This window comes from Dendropsophus ebraccatus, chromosome 1 (genome assembly GCF_027789765.1).
Source record: "Dendropsophus ebraccatus isolate aDenEbr1 chromosome 1, aDenEbr1.pat, whole genome shotgun sequence".
In the NCBI taxonomy this organism is placed as follows: Eukaryota; Metazoa; Chordata; class Amphibia; order Anura; family Hylidae; genus Dendropsophus; species Dendropsophus ebraccatus.
Window position 1 is genome coordinate 231,810,086 of NC_091454.1, and position 25,772 is coordinate 231,835,857.

The 25,772-nt window shown below is 54.3% G+C and overlaps 2 protein-coding genes across 2 annotated transcripts in view; both read left to right on the forward strand.

Annotated features, from left to right (window-relative positions):
• Nucleotides 1–257: 257 nt before the first annotated feature.
• Nucleotides 258–25,772, forward strand: part of LOC138786509 (phospholipid scramblase 2-like) — a gene marked incomplete at its 3' end in the record, with an annotated part of 65,047 nt that continues 39,532 nt past the window's right edge. The window contains exons 1-5 of the mRNA XM_069963494.1: nt 258–353; nt 3,346–3,391; nt 15,977–16,057; nt 23,800–23,963; nt 24,768–24,795. Coding sequence (XP_069819595.1) covers nt 273–353; nt 3,346–3,391; nt 15,977–16,057; nt 23,800–23,963; nt 24,768–24,795 — 400 coding nt within the window. The remainder of the gene's footprint in view (nt 354–3,345; nt 3,392–15,976; nt 16,058–23,799; nt 23,964–24,767; nt 24,796–25,772) is intronic.
• Nucleotides 21,820–23,667, forward strand: LOC138771162 (uncharacterized). Its single transcript, XM_069950687.1, has 3 exons — nt 21,820–21,867; nt 22,013–22,139; nt 22,179–23,667. The coding sequence occupies exons 1-3, from the start codon at nt 21,820–21,822 to the stop codon at nt 23,222–23,224; spliced, it is 1,221 nt and encodes a 406-aa protein (XP_069806788.1). The 3' UTR covers nt 23,225–23,667.

Below are 25,772 nucleotides of genomic sequence, written 5' to 3' on the forward strand. Positions count from 1 at the left end.
CCATTACTCCATATACTACCACAACCCTTCACATTACTCCATATACTACCACAATCCTTCCCATTACTCCATATACTACTAGAACCTAGGGAGGCCTATGGGACGGCTGGTATTTGTGGTCCTCACGGAACTAACGAGCTGTGTCACACTGTTCACAATAGCTGGAGGGCATCTGCAGGGACTTTCCATGCTTGGAAGGCTGGCACAGTGAGGAGGTGGCACTGTTGGGACACGCCCTGTATAGTACCCAGGCTGTGGTGTTCAGGTGCTGGATGGAGACACTGGAGTCACTGAAACAACTCACAGCACTGATCCAAACCAAACGGAGGCCCAGCCTCCTCAATAGTAAGCAGGTAGGTGATAGCCGGAGCAATAAGGAAATGGCCGAAGCGGGGGGGGGGGGGGGGGGGGGGGAGATGACCAGAGCAGGGAGGTGATGGCCGGAGGGGGAAGGTGATGGCCGGAGGGGGGAGGAGATGACAAGAGCGGGGAGGTGATGGCTGGAGGGGGGAGGAGATGACGGGAGGAGGGGGGAGGTGATGGCCGGAGGGGGAAGGTGATGGCGGGAGGAGGGGGAGAGGTGATGGCCGGAGGGGGAAGGTGATGACGGGAGGTGGTGATGGCCGGAGGGGGAAGGTGATTACGGGAGGAGGGGAGGTGATGGCCAGAGCGGGGGTGAGATGACCGTAGCAGGGAGGTGATGGCCGGAGGGGGGAGGTGATGGTCGGAGGGGGAAGGTGATGGCCGGAGGAGGGGAGGTGATGGCCGGAGGAGGGGAGGTGATGGCCGGAGCAGGGAGGTGATGGCCGGAGCAGGGAGGTGATGGCCGGAGCAGGGAGGTGATTGCCGGAGCAGGGAGGTGATTGCCGGAGCAGGGAGGTGATGGCCGGAGCAGGGAGGTGATGGCCGGAGCAGGGAGGTGATGGCCGGAGCAGGGAGGTGATGGCCGGAGCAGGGAGGTGATTGCCGGAGCAGGGAGGTGATTGCCGGAGCAGGGAGGTGATGGCCGGAGCAGGGAGGTGATGGCCGGAGCAGGGAGGTGATGGCCGGAGCAGGGAGGTGATGGCCGGAGCAGGGAGGTGATTGCCGGAGCGAGGAGGTGATAGATCAAGTAGGTGGTGGCCAGAGTAAGGAGGTGATAGAGCAGGGAGGAGATGACCAGAGTGAGGAGGTGAAAGAGCAGGTAGGTGATGGCCAGTGTGGGAAGGTGATGGCCGGAGGGGGGAGGTGATGGCCGGAGGGGGGAGGTGATGGCCAGGGGGGAGGTGACAGGAGCAGGTAGGAGATGGCCAGAGGGGGAGGAGATGGCCTCAGTAGGGAGGTGGTGGCCAAGGAGGTGATGGACGGAGCAGGGAGGAGATGGCAAGGGGGATGGGGGTTGATGGCCGGAGCAGGGAGGAGATAACCAATGCGGAGAGGTGATGGCCAGAGGGGAGGTGATGGCCGGAGGGGGGGAGATGACCGGAGCAGGGAGGTGATTGCCGGAGAAGGGAGGAGATAACCAATGCGGAGAGGTGATGGCCGGAGGGGAGATGTGATGGCCGGAGGGGGGAGGAGATGGCCGGAGGGGGGAGGATATGACCAGAGCGGGGAGGTAATGGCTGGAGGGGGGGGGGGGGGGAGATGGCTGGAGGGGGGATGTGATGGCCGGAGGGGGAGGAGATGACCGGAGGGGGGAGGAGATGGCTGGAGGGGGGATGTGATGGCCGGAGGGGGGAGGAGATGACCAGAGCGGGGAGGTGATGACCGGAGGGGGGGGGGGGGGGAGGTGATGACCGGAGGGGGGGGGGGGAGGTGATGACCGGAGGGGGGGGGGGGAGGTGATGACCGGAGGGGGGGGGGGGGGGGAGGTGATGACCGGAGGGGGGGGGGGAGGTGATGACCGGAGGGGGGGGGGGAGATGGCTGGAGGGGGGAGGAGATGGCCGGAGGGGGGATGTGATGGCCGGAGGGGGGATGTGATGGCCGGAGGGGGTAGGAGATGACCGGAGCGGGGAGGTAATGGCTGGAGGGGGGGGGGGGGGAGATGGCTGGAGGGGGGATGTGATGGCCATAGGGGGAGGAGATGACCGGAGGGGGGATGTGATGGCCATAGGGGGAGGAGATGACCGGAGGGGGGAGGTGATGGCCGGAGGGGGGAGGTGATGGCCGGAGGGGGGATGTGATGGCCGGAGGGGGGATGTGATGGCCGGAGGGGGGAGGTGATGGCCGGAGGGGGGAGGTGATGGCCGGAGGGGGGATGTGATGGCCGGAGGGGGGAGGAGATGGCCGGAGGGGGGATGTGATGGCCGGAGGGGGGAGGTAATGGCTGGAGGGGGGGGGGGGGGGAGATGGCTGGAGGGGGGATGTGATGGCCATAGGGGGAGGAGATGACCGGAGGGGGGATGTGATGGCCATAGGGGGAGGAGATGACCGGAGGGGGGAGGTGATGGCCGGAGGGGGGAGGTGATGGCCGGAGGGGGGAGGTGATGGCCGGAGGGGGGATGTGATGGCCGGAGGGGGGATGTGATTGCCGGAGGGGGGAGGAGATGGCCGGAGGGGGGAGGTGATGGCCGGAGGGGGGAGGTGATGGCCGGAGGGGGGAGGAGATGGCCGGAGGGGGGAGGTGATGGCCGGAGGGGGGAGGTGATGGCCGGAGGGGGGAGGAGATGGCCGGAGGGGGGAGGTGATGGCCGGAGGGGGGAGGAGATGTCTTCTACTCCTTAGCACTTATGCCTGCTCTTCCTATGTCTCATCTCTGCACCACATGTCCAATAGCTGCATAATGTGGTTGAGGTGGCAGAGTAGGAGGAAGCTCCAGGGACTAGAAGACATGAGACAACCCTTTAAATGCAGACCATCGCCACTTATTCCGACCTCCTCCCGTCTAATAAAGGAGCCTCCTGCCCTACGCCTTGCCATAGTGTATGAGGGGTGAACCTGCTGACCCCACTCCTGCAACAACTCCAAACCTGCATGATACAAACCTCAATGAATACAAAGCCCGCCCTTTATGCCCATGACCCCACCCCCTTTATGCCCATGACCCCACCCCCTTTATGCCCATGACCCCACCCCCTGTTCTGCCTGGATCCCCCACCCCAGGGATTGCCTCCGCATCCCTCTTTGTCCCCACACAAAGCCCTCACTGGCCCTCCTACCCCCTCCCTCTCACCATTTTGGCCTAGCCCTTACCTCTTACCTGTAAACCATTTTTCCATCCTGCACTGGCCCCCACTCCCCACATTAATAATACTCCCAACAACTAGCTCATCATGGTTGAAGAGACCCCCCTTATGGTCCTCGCTGGGAGACCCCTTTCGGGCAGCTCGTCACACCTAATATTCTGATGTTTTGTGTTTCTTAGATATTTGGATCTGGGATCCCGGGCCTCGGCATCATGTCCTACACAGGTAAATTGTTACCCAAACCTCCTGATCCATCATACTCCACCTAGTGTCCATGCAGCAGCATGACAAGTCTATACAAGACCACCAGTATTAGTTTATAGTATCGCCGACATTTCTCCGAGAGGAACCAAGTGATGTCATAGAAGAAGAGACTGGACATGTCCACCAAAAGAACTGTAAGTAGCCCATCCCCAAGAGGAACGTGGAATGGTCCCTGATCATAGACAAAGCTAAAGATGTCATCCTAATAGTGACGCCTGGAATATCCATCTTAGGGTCTGTGCACACTGAGGAAAACACGCAGAGGACTTCCAGCAGATTCCACCACTCGTCCCTGCACCCCCCCCCCCCCCGCTTCACCTCTCCGCCTGTGCCATAGACTCCATTATATGGTCAGGCAGAGTCTGCCCTCCGCCCAAAGAGCATACCCGTCCTCTGTGTGCACAGACCCTAATAGAGGAACCTTGCCCCTCAACAGAGTATATACCCCCAGTCCAGGCTATACCCGATGTATATACCCCCAGCCCAGACTATACCCGGTGTAACAGAGTATATATCCCCAGCCCAGACTATACCAGATGTAACAGAGTATATACCCTCAGCCCAGACTATACCCGGTGTAACAGAGTATATACCCCCAGCCCAGACTATACCCGGTGTAACAGAGTATATACCCCCAGCCCAGACTATACCCAGTGTAACAGAGTATATACCCCCAGCCCAGACTATACCCGGTGTAACAGAGTATATACCCCCAGCCCAGACTATACCCGGTGTAACAGAGTATATACCCCCAGCCCAGACTATACCTGGTGTAACAGAGTATATACCCCCAGCCCAGACTATACCCGGTGTAACAGAGTATATACCCCCAGCCCAGACTATACCCGGTGTAACAGAGTATATACCCCCAGCCCACACTATACCGGTGTAACAGAGTATATACCCCCAGCCCACACTATACCGGTGTAACAGAGTATATACCCCCAGCCCAGACTATACCCGGTGTAACAGAGTATATACCCCCAGCCCAGACTATACCCGGTGTAACAGAGTATATACCCCCAGCCCAGACTATACCCGGTGTATATACCCCCAGCCCAGACTATACCCGGTGTAACAGAGTATATACCCCCAGCCCACACTATACCGGTGTAACAGAGTATATACCCCCAGCCCAGACTATACCCGGTGTAACAGAGTATATACCCCCAGCCCAGACTATACCCGGTGTAACAGAGTATATACCCCCAGCCCAGACTATACCCGGTGTATATACCCCCAGCCCAGACTATACCCGGTGTAACAGAGTATATACCCCCAGCCCAGACTATACCCGGTGTAACAGAGTATATACCCCCAGCCCAGACTATACCCGGTGTAACAGAGTATATACCCCCAGCCCAGACTATACCCGGTGTAACAGAGTATATACCCCCAGCCCAGACTATACCCGGTGTATATACCCCCAGCCCAGACTATACCCGGTGTAACAGAGTATATACCCCCAGCCCAGACTATACCCGGGGTAACAGAGTATATACCCCCAGCCCAGACTATACCCGGTGTAACAGAGTATATACCCCCAGCCCAGACTATACCCGGTGTAACAGAGTATATACCCCCAGCCCAGACTATACCCGGTGTAACAGAGTATATACCCCCAGCCCAGACTATACCTGGTGTAACAGTATATACCCCCGGCCCAGACTATACCCGGTGTAACAGAGTATATACCCCCAGCCCAGACTATACCCGGTGTAACAGAGTATATACCCCCAGCCCAGACTATACCCGGTGTAACAGAGTATATACCCCCAGCCCAGACTATACCCAGTGTAACAGAGTATATACCCCCAGCCCAGACTATACCCGGTGTAACAGAGTATATACCCCCAGCCCAGACTATACCCGGTGTAACAGAGTATATACCCCCAGCCCAGACTATAACCGGTGTAACAGAGTATATACCCCCAGCCCAGACTATACCCGGTGTAACAGAGTATATACCCCCAGCCCAGACTATACCCGGTGTAACAGAGTATATACCCCCAGCCCAGACTATACCCGGTGTAACAGAGTATATCCAGACTATACCCGGTGTAACAGAGTATATACCCCCAGCCCACACTATACCGGTGTAACAGAGTATATACCCCCAGCCCACACTATACCGGTGTAACAGAGTATATACCCCCAGCCCAGACTATACCCGGTGTAACAGAGTATATACCCCCAGCCCAGACTATACCCGGTGTAACAGAGTATATACCCCCAGCCCAGACTATACCCGGTGTATATACCCCCAGCCCAGACTATACCCTGTGTAACAGAGTATATACCCCCAGCCCAGACTATACCCGGTGTAACAGAGTATATACCCCCAGCCCAGACTATACCCGGTGTAACAGAGTATATACCCCCAGGCCAGACTATACCCGGTGTAACAGAGTATATACCCCCAGCCCAGACTATACCCAGTGTAACAGAGTATATACCCCCAGCCCAGACTATACCCGGGGTTAAAATGGCCTAGGCTAGATTACACCCCGGGTATATTTCGGCCTAGGCCAATTCCTCCCCCCTCAGGCCATTTTATACCCCATGATATCAGTAGCAGTGAGTGATAGATGTTATTGGGGATTCGGTTTGTCTGGGAGATAAGTGAGAAGATACTGATGGAAATCTTATACATCTAATCACATAGGAGATTTATCAGACATGTGTACAGTGAAACTGGCTCAGTCGCCCCCGGCAACCAATCAGATTCCACCTTTCATTCCTCATAGACTCTTTGGAAAATGAAAGGTGAATTGGTTGCTAGGTGCAACTGAGCCAGTTTCACTTTACACCATGTCTGATAACTCTCCCTCATGGTGGTAAGTGACACTGGCTCAGTTGCCCCTAGCAACCAATTCACCTTTCATTTTCCAAAGAGTCTATGAGGAATGAAAGGTGTAATCTGATTGGTTGCCTCCCCCATATGCCCCGTTCACACTGAGCAAGATCGTTGGAATTCCGTAGCGAAGCGCTCCGCAGCGGAATCCCGCCGTGCGCAGTGTCTACGGGGCCCCGCCGCATCAGGGGTCCGTGACGCGGGTCCCGTGCTCCTCCTGACCCGGCGACTCCTTTCCCCAACCATAGGGAAAAGGAGTCACTGGGCCAGGAGGAGCACGAGACCGACCGACAGCGCTCCTGTCAGTCCCCCGTCTGATGCGCGGCTGCTGGGGGTGTCGCGTCCTATCCCCGGCAGCGCGCGTATCATAGAGCTCTCTGTGTACCGGAAGTCGCGGCCGCAGCACAAGCCCACAGAGAGCTCTATGATACGCGCGCTGTCGGGGATAGGATGCGACACCCCCGGCAGCCGCGCGTCAGACGGGGGACTGACAGGAAAACGGCTCGACGGGGGAGCGCGTTGTAAGGTGAGTGTGTGTTTTTTTTTTTTAAAACCTGCTTTCCGGGGGGGGGGGGGGGGGGGAGAGGAGAGAGAAGGGGGCATCTATAAGGGGGATGGGGAGAAGAGGGCATCTATAAGGAAGGGGGGGAGAGGGGGACATCTATAAGGGAGGGAGAGAGAAGGGGACATCTATAAGGGAGGGGGGAGAGAGGGAGACATCTATAAGGGAGGGGGGAGAGAGGGAGACATCTATAAGGGAGGGGGGAGAGAGGGGGACATCTATAAGGAAGGGGGGAGAGGGGGACATCTATAAGGAAGGGGGGGGGAGAGGGAGACATCTATAAGGGAGGGGGGGAGAGAGGGGGACATCTATAAGGAAGGGGCGAGAGGGAGACATCTTTAAGGGAGGGAGAGAGAAGGGGACATCTATAAGGGGGGGGGAGAGGGAGACATCTATAAGGGAGGGGGGAGAGAGGGAGACATCTATAAGGAAGGGGCGAGAGGGAGACATCTTTAAGGGAGGGGGGAGAGGGGGACATCTATAAGGAAGGGGGGGAGAGGGGGACATCTATAAGGAAGGGGGGGAGAGGGGGACATCTATAAGGGAGGGGGGGGAGAGGGGGACATCTATAAGGAAGGGGGGAGAGGAGGGCATCTATAAGGGAGGGGGGGAGAGGGGGACATCTATAAGGAAGGGGGGGAGAGGGGGACATCTATAAGGAAGGGGGGGAGAGGGGGACATCTATAAGGAAGGGGGGAGAGGAGGGCATCTATAAGGGAGGGGGGGAGAGGGGGACATCTATAAGGAAGGGGGGGAGAGGGGGACATCTATAAGGAAGGGGGGGGAGAGGGGGACATCTATAAGGGAGGGGGGGAGAGGGGGACATCTATAAGGAAGGGGGGAGAGGAGGGCATCTATAAGGAAGGGGGGAGAGGGGGACATCTATAAGGAAGGGGGGAGAGGGGGACATCTATAAGGGAGGGGGGAGAGGAGGGCATCTATAAGGGAGGGGGGAGAGGGGGACATCTATAAGGGAGGGGGGAGAGGAGGGCATCTATAAGGGAGGGGGGAGAGGGGGACATCTATAAGGAAGGGGGGAGAGGGGGACATCTATAAGGGAGGGGGGAGAGGGGGACATCTATAAGGAAGGGGAGAGGGGGACATCTATAAGGGAGGGGGGAGAGGGGGACATCTATAAGGAAGGGGGGGAGAGGGGGACATCTATAAGGAAGGGGGGGAGAGGGGGACATCTATAAGGGAGGGGGGGGGAGAGGGGGACATCTATAAGGAAGGGGGGAGAGGAGGGCATCTATAAGGGAGGGGGGGAGAAGGGGGCATCTATAAGGGAGGGGGAGAGGGAGACATCTATAAGGAAGGGGGGGAGAGGGGGACATCTATAAGGGAGGGGGGAGAGGAGGGCATCTATAAGGGAGGGGGGAGAGGGGGACATCTATAAGGAAGGGGGGAGAGGGGGACATCTATAAGGGAGGGGGGAGAGGGGGACATCTATAAGGAAGGGGAGAGGGGGACATCTATAAGGGAGGGGGGAGAGGGGGACATCTATAAGGAAGGGGGGGAGAGGGGGACATCTATAAGGAAGGGGGGGAGAGGGGGACATCTATAAGGGAGGGGGGAGAGGAGGGCATCTATAAGGGAGGGGGGGAGAGGGGGACATCTATAAGGAAGGGGGGAGAGGGGGACATCTATAAGGAAGGGGGGAGAGGGGGACATCTATAAGGAAGGGGGGGGAGAGGGGGACATCTATAAGGGAGGGGGGAGAGGAGGGCATCTATAAAGGAGGGAGAAGGGGGCATCTATAAGGGAGGGGGAGAGGGAGACATCTATAAGGGAGGGAGAAGGGGGCATCTATAAGGGGGATGGGGAGAAGAGGGCATCTATAAGGAAGGGGGGGAGGGGGGGAGAGGGAGACATCTATAAGGGAGGGGGGAGAGGAGGGCATCTATAAAGGAGGGAGAAGGGGGCATCTATAAGGAAGGGGGGAGAGGGGGACATCTATAAGGGAGGGGGAGAGGGAGACATCTATAAGGGAGGGAGAAGGGGGCATCTATAAGGAAGGGGGGAGAGGGGACATCTATAAGGGGGGGGGGAGAGGGAGACATCTATAACGGAGGGGGGAGAGGAGGCATCTATAAGGAAGGGGGGGAGAGGGAGACATCTATAAGGAAGGGGGGAGAGGAGGGCATCTATAAGGAAGGGGGGGGGAGAGGGAGACATCTATAAGGGAGGGAGAAGGGGGCATCTATAAGGAAGGGGGGGGGAGGAGGGCATCTATAAGGAAAGGGGGGAGAGGAGGGCATCTATAAGGAAGGGGGGAGAGGGGGACATCTATAAGGAAGGGGGGAGAGGAGGGCATCTATAAGGGAGGGGGGAGAGGGGGACATCTATAAGGAAGGGGGGAGAGGGGGACATCTATAAGGAAGGGGGGAGAGGGGGACATCTATAAGGAAGGGGGGAGAGGAGGGCATCTATAAGGGAGGGGGGAGAGGGGGACATCTATAAGGAAGGGGGGAGAGGGGGACATCTATAAGGAAGGGGGGAGAGGGGGACATCTATAAGGGAGGGGGGAGAGGAGGACATCTATAAGGGAGGGGGGAGAGGGGGACATCTATAAGGAAGGGGGGGAGAGTGGGACATCTATAAGGGAGGGGGGAGAGGGAGACATCTATAAGGGAGGGAGAAGAGGGCATCTATAAGGGAGGGGGGAGAGGGGGACATCTATAAGGGAGGGGGAGAGGGGGACATCTATAAGGAAGGGGGGGGAGAGGGCGACATCTATAAGGAAGGGGGGAGAGGGGGACATCTATAAGGGAGGGGGGAGAGAGGGAGACATCTATAAGGAAGGGGGGGAGAGGGGGACATCTATAAGGGAGGGGGGAGAGAGAAGGGGGCATCTATAAGGGGGATGGGGAGAAGAGGGCATCTATAAGGAAGGGGGGGGGAGAGGGACATCTATAAGGGAGGGGGGAGAGGACATCTATAAGGAAGGGGGGAGAGGGGGACATCTATAAGGAAGGGGGGGAGAGGGAGACATCTATAAGGAAGGGGAGAGAGGGAGACATCTATAAGGAAGGGGGGGAGAGGGAGACATCTATAAGGGAGGGAGAAGGGGGCATCTATAAGGGAGGGGGGAGAGGGGGACATCCATAAGGAAGGGGGAGAGGGGGACCATCTATAAGGGGGGGCAACATAGGGGAGAGGGGGCCATCTATAAGGGAGGGAGAAGGGGGCATCTATAAGGGAGGGGGGAGAGAGGGGGACATCTATAAGGGAGGGAGAAGGGGGCATCTATAAGGGAGGGGGGAGAGGGGGACATCTATAAGGAAGGGGGGGAGAGGGGGACATCTATAAGGGAGAGGAGAGAGAAGGGGACATCTATAAGGAAGGAGGGAGAGGGAGACATCTATAAGGGAGGGAGAAGGGGGCATCTATAAGGGAGGGGGGAGAGGGGGACATCTATAAGGAAGGGGGGGAGAGGGGGACATCTATAAGGAAGGGGGGGGAGGGGGACATCTATAAGGAAGGGGGGTAGAGGGGGACATCTATAAGGAAGGGGGGAGAGGGGGACATCTATAAGGAAGGGGGGGAGAGGGGGACATCTATAAGGAAGGGGGGGAGAGGGAGACATCTATAAGGGAGGGGGGGAGAGGGAGACATCTATAAGGAAGGGGGGGAGAGGGAGACATCTATAAGGGAGGGGGGGAGAGGGGGACATCTATAAGGAAGGGGGGGAGAGGGGGACATCTATAAGGAAGGGGGGGGAGGGGGACATCTATAAGGAAGGGGGGGAGAGGGGGACATCTATAAGGAAGGGGGGGAGAGGGGGACATCTATAAGGAAGGGGGGAGAGGGGGACATCTATAAGGAAGGGGGGGAGAGGGGGACATCTATAAGGAAGGGGGGGGAGAGGGAGACATCTATAAGGGAGGGGGGGAGAGGGAGACATCTATAAGGAAGGGGGGGAGAGGGAGACATCTATAAGGGAGGGGGGGAGAGGGAGACATCTATAAGGAAGGGGGGGGAGGGGGACATCTATAAGGAAGGGGGGGAGAGGGGGACATCTATAAGGAAGGGGGGAGAGGGGGACATCTATAAGGAAGGGGGGGAGAGGGAGACATCTATAAGGGAGGGGGGGAGAAGGGGGCATCTATAAGGGAGGGGGAGAGGGCGACATCTATAAGGAAGGGGGGGAGAGAGGGACATCTATAAGGGAGGGGGGAGAGGAGGGCATCTATAAGGGAGGGGGGGAGAGGGGGACATCTATAAGGAAGGGCGGAGAGGGGGACATCTATAAGGAAGGGGGGAGAGGGGGACATCTATAAGGGGGGGGGAGAGGAGGGCATCTATAAAGGAGGGAGAAGGGGGCATCTATAAGGGAGGGGGAGAGGGAGACATCTATAAGGGAGGGAGAAGGGGGCATCTATAAGGGGGATGGGGAGAAGAGGGCATCTATAAGGAAGGGGGGGAGGGGGGGAGAGGGAGACACCTATAAGGGAGGGGGGAGAGGAGGGCATCTATAAAGGAGGGAGAAGGGGGCATCTATAAGGAAGGGGGGAGAGGGGGACATCTATAAGGAAGGGGGGAGAGGAGGCATCTATAAGGAAGGGGGGAGAGGGGGACATCTATAAGGAAGGGGGGAGAGGAGACATCTATAAGGAAGGGGGGAGAGGAGACATCTATAAGGAAGGGGGGAGAGGAGGCATCTATAAGGAAGGGGGGGAGAGGAGGACATCTATAAGGGAGGGAGAAGGGGGCATCTATAAGGAAGGGGGGGAGAGGAGGGCATCTATAAGGGAGGGGGGAGAGGGGGACATCTATAAGGGAGGGGGGAGAGGAGGCATCTATAAGGAAGGGGGGGAGAGGAGGACATCTATAAGGGAGGGAGAAGGGGGCATCTATAAGGAAGGGGGGGAGAGGAGGGCATCTATAAGGGAGGGGGGAGAGGGGGACATCTATAAGGAAGGGGGGACAGGGGGACATCTATAAGGAAGGGGGGAGGGAGACATCTATAAGGGAGGGGGAGAGGGAGACATCTATAAGGGAGGGAGAGGGGGACATCTATAAGGAAGGGGGGAGAGGGGGGCATCTATAAGGAAGGGGGGGAGAGGGGGACATCTATAAGGGAGGGGGGAGAGAGAAGGGGGCATCTATAAGGGGGATGGGGAGAAGAGGGCATCTATAAGGAAGGGGGGGAGAGGGAGACATCTATAAGGGAGGGGGGAGAGAGGAACATCTATAAGGGAGGGGGGAGAGGACATCTATAAGGAAGGGGGGGAGAGGGGGACATCTATAAGGGGGATGGGGAGAAGAGGGCATCTATAAGGAAGGGGGGAGAGGGGGACATCTATAAGGAAGGGGGAGAGGGGGACCATCTATAAGGGGGGGCAACATAGGGGGAGAGGGGGCCATCTATAAGGGAGGGAGAAGGGGGCATCTATAAGGGAGGGGGGAGAGAGGGGGACATCTATAAGGGAGGGAGAAGGGGGCTTCTATAAGGGAGGGGGGAGAGGGGGACATCTATAAGGAAGGGGGAGAGGGGGACCATCTATAAGGGGGGGCAACATAGGGGGAGAGGGGGCCATCTATAAGGGAGGGAGAAGAGGGCATCTATAAGGGAGGGGGGAGAGGGGGACATCTATAAGGGAGGGGGCAGAGGGAGACATCTATAAGGAAGGGGGGAGAGGGGGACATCTATAAGGAAGGGGGGAGAGGGGGACATCTATAAGGGAGGGGGGAGAGGGAGACATCTATAAGGGAGGGAGAAGGGGGCATCTATAAGGGGGATGGGGAGAAGAGGGCATCTATAAGAAAGGGGGGGAGAGGGGGGCATCTATAAGGGAGGGGGGGGACAGGGGGGCATCTATAAGGGAGGGGGGGGACAGGGGGACATCTATAAGGGGGATGGGGAGAAGAGGGCATCTATAAGGAAGGGGGGGAGAGGGGGACATCTATAAGGGGGATGGGGAGAAGAGGGCATCTATAAGGAAGGGGGGAGAGGGGGACATCTATAAGGAAGGGGGAGAGGGGGACCATCTATAAGGGGGGGCAACATAGGGGGAGAGGGGGCCATCTATAAGGGAGGGAGAAGGGGGCATCTATAAGGGAGGGGGGAGAGAGGGGGACATCTATAAGGGAGGGAGAAGGGGGCATCTATAAGGGAGGGGGGAGAGGGGGACATCTATAAGGAAGGGGGAGAGGGGGACCATCTATAAGGGGGGGCAACATAGGGGGAGAGGGGGCCATCTATAAGGGAGGGAGAAGAGGGCATCTATAAGGGAGGGGGGAGAGGGGGACATCTATAAGGGAGGGGGCAGAGGGAGACATCTATAAGGAAGGGGGGAGAGGGGGACATCTATAAGGGAGGGGGCAGAGGGAGACATCTATAAGGAAGGGGGGAGAGGGGGACATCTATAAGGAAGGGGGGAGAGGGGGACATCTATAAGGGAGGGGGGAGAGGGAGACATCTATAAGGGAGGGAGAAGGGGGCATCTATAAGGGGGATGGGGAGAAGAGGGCATCTATAAGAAAGGGGGGGAGAGGGGGGCATCTATAAGGGAGGGGGGGGGACAGGGGGACATCTATAAGGGGGATGGGGAGAAGAGGGCATCTATAAGGAAGGGGGGAGAGGGGGACATCTATAAGGAAGGGGGAGAGAGGGACCATCTATAAGGGGGGGCAACATAGGGGGAGAGGGGGCCATCTATAAGGGAGGGAGAAGGGGGCATCTATAAGGGAGGGGGGAGAGAGGGGGACATCTATAAGGGAGGGAGAAGGGGGCATCTATAAGGGAGGGGGGATAGGGGACATCTATAAGGGAGGGGGGAGAGGGGGACATCTATAAGGGAGGGGGGATAGGGGACATCTATAAGGGAGGGGGGATAGGGGACATCTATAAGGAAGGGGGGAGAGGGAGACATCTATAAGGAAGGGGGGGAGAGGGAGACATCTATAAGGAAGGGGGGAGAGGAGGGACATCTATAAGGGAGGGAGAAGGGGACATCTATAAGGAAGGGGGGGAGAGGGAGACATCTATAAGGAAGGGGAGAGGGGGACATCTATAAGGAAGGGGGGAGAGGGAGAAATCTATAAGGGAGGGGGGGAGAGGGGGACATCTATAAGGAAGGGGGGGAGAGGGAGACATCTATAAGGAAGGGGAGAAGGGGACATCTATAAGGAAGGGGGGAGAGGGAGACATCTATAAGGGAGGGGGGGAGAGGGGGACATCTATAAGGAAGGGGGGGGGAGAGGAGGACATCTATAAGGGAGGGGGGGAGAGGGGGACATCTATAAGGGAGGGGGGGAGAGGAGGACATCTATAAAGGAGGGGGGGAGAGGAGGACATCTATAAGGAAGGGGAGAGGAGGGCATCTATAAGGAAGGGGGGGAGAGGGGGACATCTATAAGGAAGGGGAGGGGAGGGGGACATCTATAAGGAAGGGGGGGAGAGGGAGACATCTATAAGGAAGGGGGGAGAGGGGGCATCTATAAGGAAGGGGGGAGAGGGGGCATCTATAAGGGAGGGGGAGAGGGAGACATCTATAAGGAAGGGGGGAGAGGGGGACATCTATAAGGGAGGGGGAGAGGAGGGCATCTATAAGGGAGGGGGGAGAGGAGGGCATCTATAAGGGAGGGGAGAGAGGGAGACATCTATAAGGGAGGGAGAAGGGGGCATCTATAAGGGAGGGGGGAGAGGGGGACATCTATAAGGAAGGGGGGGAGAGGGGGACATCTATAAGGGAGGGGAGAGAGGGAGACATCTATAAGGGAGGGAGAAGGGGACATCTATAAGGAAGGGGGGAGAGGGGGACATCTATAAGGAAGGGGGGGAGATGAGGGCATCTATAAGGGAGGGGGGAGAGGGAGACATCTATAAGGAAGGGGGAGAGGGGGACATCTATAAGGGAGGGAGAGGGGGACATCTATAAGGGAGGGGGGGGGAGAGGGAGACATCTATAAGGAAGGGGGGAGAGGGGGACATCTATAAGGGAGGGAGAGGGAGACATCTATAAGGGAGGGGGGGGGAGAGGGAGACATCTATAAGGGAGGGAGAAGGGGGCATCTATAAGGGGATGGGGAGAAGAGGGCATCTATAAGGGAGGGGGGAGAGGGGGGCATCTATAAGGTAGGGGGGAGAGGGGGACATCTATAAGGGAGGGAGAAGGGGGCATCTATAAGGGGGATGGGGAGAAGAGGGCATCTATAAGGAAGGGGGAGAGGGGACATCTATAAGGAAGGGGGGGGAGAGGGGGCATCTATAAGGGAGGGAGAAGGGGGCATCTATAAGGGAGGGGGGAGAGGGGACATCTATAAGGAAGGGGGAGGAGTGGGGGACATCTATAAGGAAGGGGGGGGGGAGGGAGACATCTATAAGGAAGGGGGGAGAGGGGGACATCTATAAGGGGGGGCAACATAGGGGGAGAGGGGGCCATCTATAAGGGATGGAGAAGGGGGCATCTATAAGGGAGGGGGGAGAGAGGGGGACATCTATAAGGGAGGGAGAAGGGGGCATCTATAAGGGAGGGGGGAGAGGGGGACATCTATAAGGGAGGGAGAAGGGGGCATCTATAAGGGAGGGGGGAGAGGGGGACATCTATAAGGGAGGGAGAAGGGGACATCTATAAGGAAGGGGGGAGAGGGACATCTATAAGGGGGGGGGGCAACATAGGGGGAGAGTGGGCCATCTATAAGGGGACAATATAGGGGGAGAGGGGGCCATCTATAAGGGGACAATATAGGGGGAGAGGGGGCCATCTATAAGGGGACAACATAGGGGAGAGGAGCACAACATAGGGGAGAGGGATATTATAAAGGGATAACATTGGGGGAGAGGGGAACATCTATAAAGGGACAATATAGGGGGAGAGGGGGCCATCTATAAGAGGACAACATAGGAGGGGCCATCTATAGGGGGGGCAACATAGGGGACCATCTATTAGGGGACAACATGGGGGGCATCTATAAGGGGGACAGCATGGGGGGCTTCTATAAGGGGGGCAACATAAGGGGGCTATTTATAAGGAGGGGCGACAGAGAGGAGGGCCATATACTAAAATGGGATCACATAGAGTCAGCCTGCCCACTAAATGAGGGTGTAAAGGGGCCAATACAGATGTGCAGTATAGAGAGATGAGGATGGTGCCAGTGTGAGGAGACTAATATGTTTTTCTGGCAGATTCTGTGGATTTGTGGCTCGGAGAAGGAGATGGAGAAGAAAATGAAAAGGGAAGAACTCCGATCAGAGAAGACGTCCCCTGTAAGTCACCTGATATAACTGTACTGTAATTTATATGGTGTAGAGCTGAGTGTGTTGATGGCGTAGTGGTCGATCGAGAGGGGGCGGGCGGGGGGGGGGGGGGGCCCAATCAAAAGTTTGCTATGGGGCCCAGCCATTTCTAGTTACGCCCCTGGGCGTGCGCATGTCCGCTTCCTCCCCTCTCCGCTCAAAGAAATGACATGTCGCGCCGTCTCCTTCACTCACAGCAGCAGACTGAGCACGGCGGGATTCTGACATTCTTGCTCAGTGTGAACAGGGCCATAGGGGACATTTATCATTATGGGTTTTTTTGGCTAATAAGGAGATTTTGTGACTTCATAAATACCTGTCCAAGACTTATTACGGGTTTTGCGCTATTTTACATCAGTTTTTATTGCCTGCACCTTTTTTCAATGTATGTGAGGGGGGGGGGGGGGCGGGGAGGGGGGAGGGGGGGTTGTTCTATTAACTAGTTTTCATTAGATTTGTCAAGTGCAAATTTTCATTTTTTTGCGCATAATCCTCCCCTATCGTAGCTTTGTAGCCAAGCTGTTTTAGACTGGGTTCACACTGTGTTATTGCAGTCCATTTTTTTCCCAAGCTGATGGGACAGCGCCACCTACTGTCAGTGCAATGTAAGCTGATGGGACAGCGCCACCTACTGTCAGTATAATGTAAGCTGATGGGACAGCGCCACCTACTGTCAGTACAATGTAAGCTGATGGGACAGCGCCACCTACTGTCAGTATAATGTAAGCTGATGGGACAGCGCCACCTACTGTCAGTATAATGTAAGCTGATGGGACAGCGCCACCTACTGTCAGTATAATGTAAGCTGATGGGACAGCGCCACCTACTGTCAGTGCAATGTAAGCTGATGGGACAGCGCCACCTACTGTCAGTATAATGTAAGCTGATGGGACAGCGCCACCTACTGTCAGTGCAATGTAAGCTGATTGGACAGCGCCACCTACTGTCAGTACAATGTAAGCTGATGGGACAGCGCCACCTACTGTCAGTACAATGTAAGCTGATGGGACAGCGCCACCTACTGTCAGTACAATGTAAGCTGATGGGACAGCGCCACCTACTGTCAGTGCAATGTAAGCTGATGGGACAGCGCCACCTACTGTCAGTATAATGTAAGCTGATGGGACAGCGCCACCTACTGTCAGTGTAATGTAACCTGATGGGACAGCGCCACCTACTGTCAGTATAATGTAAGCTGATGGGACAGCGCCACCTACTGTCAGTATAATGTAACCTGATAGGACAGCGCCACCTACTGTCAGTACAATGTAAGCTGATTGGACAGCGCCACCTACTGTCAGTACAATGTAAGCTGATGGGACAGCGCCACCTACTGTCAGTGCAATGTAAGCTGATGGGACAGCGCCACCTACTGTCAGTATAATGTAAGCTGATGGGACAGCGCCACCTACTGTCAGTGTAATGTAACCTGATGGGACAGCGCCACCTACTGTCAGTATAATGTAAGCTGATGGGACAGCGCCACCTACTGTCAGTACAATGTAAGCTGATGGGACAGCGCCACCTACTGTCAGTATAATGTAAGCTGATGGGACAGCGCCACCTACTGTCAGTATAATGTAAGCTGATGGGACAGCGCCACCTACTGTCAGTATAATGTAAGCTGATGGGACAGCGCCACCTACTGTCAGTGTAATGTAAGCTGATAGGACAGCGCCACCTACTGTCAGTATAATGTAAGCTGATGGGACAGCGCCACCTACTGTCAGTGCAATGTAAGCTGATGGGACAGCGCCACCTACTGTCAGTACAATGTAAGCTGATGGGACAGCGCCACCTACTGTCAGTACAATGTAAGGTGATTGGACAGCGCCACCTACTGTCAGTATAATGTAAGCTGATGGGACAGCGCCACCTACTGTCAGTGCAATGTAAGCTGATTGGACAGCGCCACCTACTGTCAGTACAATGTAAGCTGATGGGACAGCGCCACCTACTGTCAGTGCAATGTAACCTGATGGGACAGCGCCACCTACTGTCAGTACAATGTAACCTGATGGGACAGCGCCACCTACTGTCAGTACAATGTAAGCTGATGGGACAGCGCCACCTACTGTCAGTGCAATGTAAGCTGATAGGACAGCGCCACCTACTGTCAGTACAATGTAAGCTGATGGGACAGCGCCACCTACTGTCAGTGCAATGTAAGCTGATGGGACAGCGCCACCTACTGTCAGTATAATGTAAGCTGATGGGACAGCGCCACCTACTGTCAGTACAATGTAAGCTGATGGGACAGCGCCACCTACTGTCAGTGCAATGTAAGCTGATGGGACAGCGCCACCTACTGTCAGTATAATGTAAGCTGATGGGACAGCGCCACCTACTGTCAGTGCAATGTTAGCTGATGGGACAGCGCCACCTACTGTCAGTATAATGTAAGCTGATGGGACAGCGCCACCTACTGTCAGTACAATGTAAGCTGATGGGACAGCGCCACCTACTGTCAGTATAATGTAAGCTGATGGGACAGCGCCACCTACTGTCAGTATAATGTAAGCTGATGGGACAGCGCCACCTACCGTCAGTATAATGTAATGTGATGGGACAGCGCCACCTACTGTCAGTACAATGTAAGCTGATGGGACAGCGCCACCTACTGTCAGTACAATGTAAGCTGATGGGACAGCGCCACCTACTGTCAGTATAATGGAAGCTGATGGGACAGCGCCACCTACTGTCAGTGCAATGTAAGCTGATGGGACAGCGCCACCTACTGTCAGTATAATGGAAGCTGATGGGACAGCGCCACCTACTGTCAGTGCAATGTAAGCTGATGGGACAGCGCCACCTACTGTCAGTATAATGTAACCTGATGGGACAGCGCCACCTACTGTCAGCACCCCCAGGTATATAGTTTATCCCCCCGGGTATACTGTGGTCTGGTATGACATTAGATGGATATATTCTGACCTGGATGGGTATACTCTGGCCTAGGCTATGTTACACCCTGGGGTATACTCTGGCCTAGGCTATGTTACACCCTGGGGTATACTCTGGCCTAGGCTATGTTACACCCCGGGGTATAGTGTGGCCTAGGCTATGTTACACCCCAGGGTATAGTTTGGCCTAGGCTATGTTACACCTTGGGATATAGTCTGGCCTAGGCTATGTTACACCCCCGGGGTATAGTCTGGCCTAGGCTATGTTACACCCTGGGGTATAGTTTGGCCTAGGCTATGTTACACCCCGGGGTATACTCTGGCCTAGGCTATGTTACACCCCGGGGTATAGTCTGGCCTAGGCTATGTTACACCCCGGGCTATAGTCTTGCCTAGGCTATGTTACACCCCGGGGTATACTCTGGCCTAGGCTATGTTACACCCCGGGGTATAGTGTGGCCTAGGCTATGTTACACCCCGGGGTATAGTCTGGCCTAGGCTATGTTACACCCTGGGGTATAGTGTGGCCTAGGCTATGTTACACCCTGGGGTATACTCTGGCCTAGGCTATGTTACACCCCGGGGTATAGTGTGGCCTAGGCTATGTTACACCCCGGGGTATAGTGTGGCCTAGGCTATGTTACACCCCGGGGTATAGTCTGGCCTAGGCTATGTTACACCCCGGGGTATAGTCTGGCCTAGGCTATGTTACACCCCGGGGTATAGTCTGGCCTAGGCTATGTTACACCCCGGGGTATAGTCTGGCCTAGGCTATGTTACACCCCGGGGTATAGTCTGGCCTAGGCTATGTTACACCCCGGGGTATAGTCTGGCCTAGGCTATGTTACACCCCGGGGTATAGTCTGGCCTAGGCTATGTTACACCCCGGGGTATAGTCTGGCCTAGGCTATGTTACACCCCGGGGTATAGTCTGGCCTAGGCTATGTTACACCCCGGGGTATAGTCTGGCCTAGGCTATGTTACACCCCGGGGTATAGTCTGGCCTAGGCTATGTTACACCCCGGGGTATAGTCTGGCCTAGGCTATGTTACACCCCGGGGTATAGTCTGGCCTAGGCTATGTTACACCCCGGGGTATAGTCTGGCCTAGGCTATGTTACACCCCGGGGTATAGTCTGGCCTAGGCTATGTTACACCCCGGGTATAGTCTGGCCTAGGCTATGTTACACCCCGGGGTATAGTCTGGCCTAGGCTATGTTACACCCCGGGGTATAGTCTGGCCTAGGCTATGTTACACCCCGGGGTATAGTCTGGCCTAGGCTATGTTACACCCCGGGGTATAGTCTGGCCTAGGCTATGTTACACCCCGGGGTATAGTCTGGCCTAGGCTATGTTACACCCCGGGGTATAGTCTGGCCTAGGCTATGTTACACCCCGGGGTATAGTCTGGCCTAGGCTATGTTACACCCCGGGGTATAGTCTGGCCTAGGCTATGTTACACCCTGGGGTATAGTCTGGCCTAGGCTATGTTACACCCCGGGGTATAGTCTGGCCTAGGCTATGTTACACCCTGGGGTATACTCTGGTCTAGGCTATGTTACACCCTGGGGTATACTCTGGTCTAGGCTATGTTACACCCCGGGGTATAGTCTGGCCTAGGCTATGTTACACCCTGGGGTATAGTCTGGCCTAGGCTATGTTACACCCCGGGGTATAGTCTGGCCTAGGCTATGTTACACCCCGGGGTATAGTTTGGTCTAGGCTATGTTACACCCCGGGGTATAGTCTGGCCTAGGCTATGTTACACCCCGGGGTATAGTTTGGTCTAGGCTATGTTACACCCCGGGGTATAGTCTGGTCTAGGCTATGTTACACCCCGGGGTATAGTCTGGCCTAGGCTATGTTACACCCCGGGGTATAGTTTGGTCTAGGCTATGTTACACCCCGGGGTATAGTCTGGACGGGGGTTAATCTGGCCGGCTACACCGGGACGCTGCGATAGGACGCATACACTCAGACATCTTATAGAGGAAAGTGGAGATGCCCTCCTCATAGTAGAACCTGAAATGTCCATCTTGTAGAGAAACCTAGAGAACTGTTCAGGTTCAGTAATGTTCTCCAAACCTGTACGCTAAGGGGGAGATTTATCAAAGGGAGTAAATATTCACAGCAGCCAATCACAGCTCAGCTCTCACAGCAACCAATCACAGCTCTCACAGCAGCCAATCACAGCTCAGCTCTCACAGCAACCAATCACAGCTCAGCTCTCACAGCAACCAATCACAGCTCAGCGCTCACAGCAACCAATCACAGCTCAGCGCTCACAGCAACCAATCACAGCTCAGCTCTCACAGCAGCCAATCACAGCTCAGCTCTCACAGCAACCAATCACAGCTCAGCGCTCACAGCAACCAATCACAGCTCAGCGCTCACAGCAACCAATCACAGCTCTCACAGCAGCCAATCACAGCTCAGCTCTCACAGCAGCCAATCACAGCTCTCACAGCAGCCAATCACAGCTCAGCGCTCACAGCAACCAATCACAGCTCAGCGCTCACAGCAACCAATCACAGCTCAGCGCTCAGCAACCAATCACAGCTCTCACAACAGCCAATCACAGCTCAGCTCTCACAGCAACCAATCACAGCTCTCACAGCAGCCAATCACAGCTCAGCTCTCACAGCAGCCAATCACAGCTCCTCTTTCCTTTCACCAGAGCTGTGATTGGTTGCTATGGGAGGTGAGCTGTGATTGGTTGCTGTGGGTAGTTTGCACCAGTCTAAATTTCTACCCCATAGCGTTTGACTCCTGGTGGTTGGAGAAGTTGGATGCTGCCAGGATACATGGATACAGCCTATCTGGGAGTCAAATGCCAAGAGTTCAGCTCTGGAGAATGCTGCCAACCCCAAACAGTTTGGCAAGTCCCCTCAGTGTGTATCTGTAACTAAGGAGCCTGGAGATGTCCATCTTATAGAGGATCCTGAAAGGTTCTCATCTAACAGAGCTTCTCAGTCCCAGTCCTCAGGCCTCACCAACAGGTTGTGCTTTGAGGATTTCCTTAGTATTTTACATGTGATATAATTATACTCAGTGCATCAGGTATAGTCACAGGTGATATAATTATACTCAGTACATCAGGTATAGTCACAGGTGATATAATTATAGTCAGTACATCAGGTGTAGTCACAGGTGATATAATTATACTCAGTACATCAGGTATAGTCACAGGTGATATCATTATACTCAGTACATCAGGTATAGTCACAGGTGATATAATTATAGTCAGTACATCAGGTATAGTCACAGGTGATATAATTATACTCCGTGCATCAGGTATAGTCACAGGTGATATAATTATACTCAGTGCATCAGGTATAGTCGCAGGTGATATAATTATACTCAGTACATCAGGTATAGTCACAGGTGATATAATTATACTCCGTGCATCAGGTATAGTCACAGGTGATATAATTATACTCAGTACATCAGGTATAGTCACAGGTGATATCATTATACTCAGTGCATCAGGTATAGTCACAGGTGATATAATTATAGTCAGTACATCAGGTATAGTCACAGGTGATATAATTATACTCAGTGCATCAGGTATAGTCACAGGTGATATAATTATAGTCAGTACATCAGGTGTAGTCACAGGTGATATAATTATACTCAGTACATCAGGTATAGTCACAGGTGATATAATTATACTCAGTACATCAGGTATAGTCACAGGTGATATCATTATACTCAGTGCATCAGGTATAGTCACAGGTGATATAATTATAGTCAGTACATCAGGTATAGTCACAGGTGATATAATTATACTCAGTGCATCAGGTATAGTCACAGGTGATATAATTATAGTCAGTACATCAGGTGTAGTCACAGGTGATATAATTATACTCAGTACATCAGGTATAGTCACAGGTGATATAATTATACTCAGTACATCAGGTATAGTCACAGGTGATATAATTATAGTCAGTACATCAGGTATAGTCACAGGTGATATAATTATAGTCAGTACATCAGGTGTAGTCACAGGTGATATAATTATACTCAGTACATCAGGTATAGTCACAGGTGATATCATTATACTCAGTACATCAGGTATAGTCACAGGTGATATAATTATACTCAGTACATCAGGTATAGTCACAAGTGATATAATTAGTCAGTACATCAGGTATAGTCACAGGTGTCCTTCGTATGGGATATGCTCAAAGCATGACCTGTTGGTGAGGCCTGAGGACTGGACCTACTGGAATTGAGAAGCACTGGAATAGAGCAACCTGCGAATGTGCATCAAAGGGCTCATGCACACTGAGCAAAAGACGAGGAATTGGGGTATGTGCACACTGAGCAAAAGACGAGGAATTGGGGTATGTGCACACTGAGCAAAAGACGAGGAATTGGGGTATGTGCACACTGAGCAATTCTCAAGGAATTAGGGGTATGTGCACACTGAGCAAAAGGCGAGGAATTGAAGCAGAAAGTTTTCAGGCAGAATTTAAGCCCCCATTGACTTCTATAGGATTCCTCTAGCAGATCTACAGCAGAAAATTCTGCTCAGAAATTCTGCAGTGTGAACAACAGAGCAGAAAACCCATTGAACACAATGGGACTCTGTACATATTTTATGTGAGGGATTTCAAGCTGAATTTCCTCTTCAATTCCTGGTCTTTTCCTCAGTGTGCACATAGCCTAATAGTGTAACCTGGAGATGTCCATCTAATAGAAGAACCTGCAGAGGTCCCAACCACAAGAGTAACCAATCCTGACTCTTCTGTTTTTCTTGTCCTCTCCAGTTTTATAACTTGTCAGTTAGTTCTTCTACTTTTTGCAGATACATCACTCCAGATGAAAGGTCCTCAGGATGAGCCCCCAAGCTACAACCTTATTGCACCTTATGCCCCCCCGGATACATGCACTCCGTCTGCTCCACCAAGTTGTGAAATAGACAGCGCACTATTGAAAGGCCTCCCCCCTGGCATGGAGCACCTCCTCCAGGTGAGCCATCCTCTTCACACAACCGGATATTCTATGTTCTAGACGTGTTACCCAACTTCTGATCTCCCATCTTCATCTACCCATTAATGTCCATCATCTATCACGTGTCCCAAGATGTCACCTGTCCAGTGTCTTGTGTGTCCTTCTCGTAGTGTCCAGTATCATTGTCCTGGATTTATCAGCTGTAGATCCCTGGGGTTCTCTATGTTCCTCAGATTACTATCCACTCTGCCTGTCCTCCCTGTAGTAGTGCCCCCCCGCCTGTCCTCCCTGTAGTAGTGTCCCCCGCCTGTCCTCCCTGTAGTAGTGTCCCCCGCCTGTCCTCCCTGTAGTAGTGTTCCCCTGCCTGTTCTCCCTATAGTAGTGTACTTCCTGCCAGTAGTAGAGCCTTCCCTGCCTGTCCTCCATGTAGTAGTGCCTCCTGCCTGTTCTCCCTGTAGTAGTGCCCCCCGCCTGTCCTCCCTGTAGTAGTGCCTCCTGCCTGTCCTCCGTGTAGTAGTGCCCCCCGCCTGTCCTCCCTGTAGTAGTGCCTCCTGCCTGTCCTGCGTGTAGTAGTGCCCCCCGCCTGTCCTCCCTGTAGTAGTGCCTCCTGCCTGTCCTCCGTGTAGTAGTATCCCCCACCTGTCCTCCCTGTAGTAGTGCCCCCCGCCTGTCCTCCCTGTAGTAGTGCCTCCTGCCTGTCCTCCGTGTAGTAGTGCCCCCCACCTGTCCTCCCTGTAGTAGTGCCCCCTGCCTGTCCTCCCTGTAGTAGTGTCCTTTCTGTATTATTTGCATTTGTCACTAATGATGAGTTTTCTCTTTCAGATTAACCAGTTATCAGTGAAAGAGAAATGTAAGAAAAAAAAAAATATATTTTCTGTGTCTTTAATTCATCATGTGTCCCATAGTCCTCGGTCCCTGCTGTCACATGGGATAGTACCATATTCCCTGGTGTCTGGTGGTTTGGTATAGTAGTCCCAGGTGTCTGTCGATTATAGTCCTTGGTGTCTGGTGGTTTGGTATAGTAGTCCCAGGTGTCTGTCGATTATAGTCCTTGGTGTCTGGTGGTTTGGTATAGTAGTCCCAGGTGTCTGTCGACTATAGTCCTTGGTGTCTGGTGGTTTGGTATGGTAGTCCCAGGTGTCTGTCGATTATAGTCCTTGGTGTCTGGTGGTTTGGTATGGTAGTCCCAGGTGTCTGTCGATTATAGTCCTTGGTGTCTGGTGGTTTGGTATGGTAGTCCCAGGTGTCTGTCGATTATAGTCCTTGGTGTCTGGTGGTTTGGTATGGTAGTCCCAGGTGTCTTTTGATTATAGTCCTTGGTGTCTGGTGGTTTGGTATAATAGTCCCTGGTATCTAGTGGTCTGGTATTATATTTCCTAGTGGTTTGGTGGTATAATCCATGATGTATAGTGGTTTTGTATTGCCGTTCCTTTTGTATTACCGTAAACGGATAGAAAAAAAGCAGTGTGAACCCAGTGGGAAGTGCAGCAGGAAAAAAAATTGGAAAAAAAACCTTCCCCTGTAGTAACCCAAAACCACACTGCACCAATACATACTGCTCCACCTATACAACTGAACACCCTATGATACAAAGGCATACTGCTCCGCTGTGTCCCAGTCTCCTGTGTGCAGTGGTTAGGTGTCCCAGTCTCCTGTGTACGGTGGCTAGGTGTCCCAGTCTCCTCTGTACGGTGATTAGGTGTCCCAGTCTCCTCTGTACGGTGGTTAGGTGTCCCAGTCTCCTCTGTACGGTGGTTAGGTGTCCCAGTCTCCTCTGTACGGTGGTTAGGTGTCCTAGTCTCCTCTGTACAATGGTTAGGTGTCCCA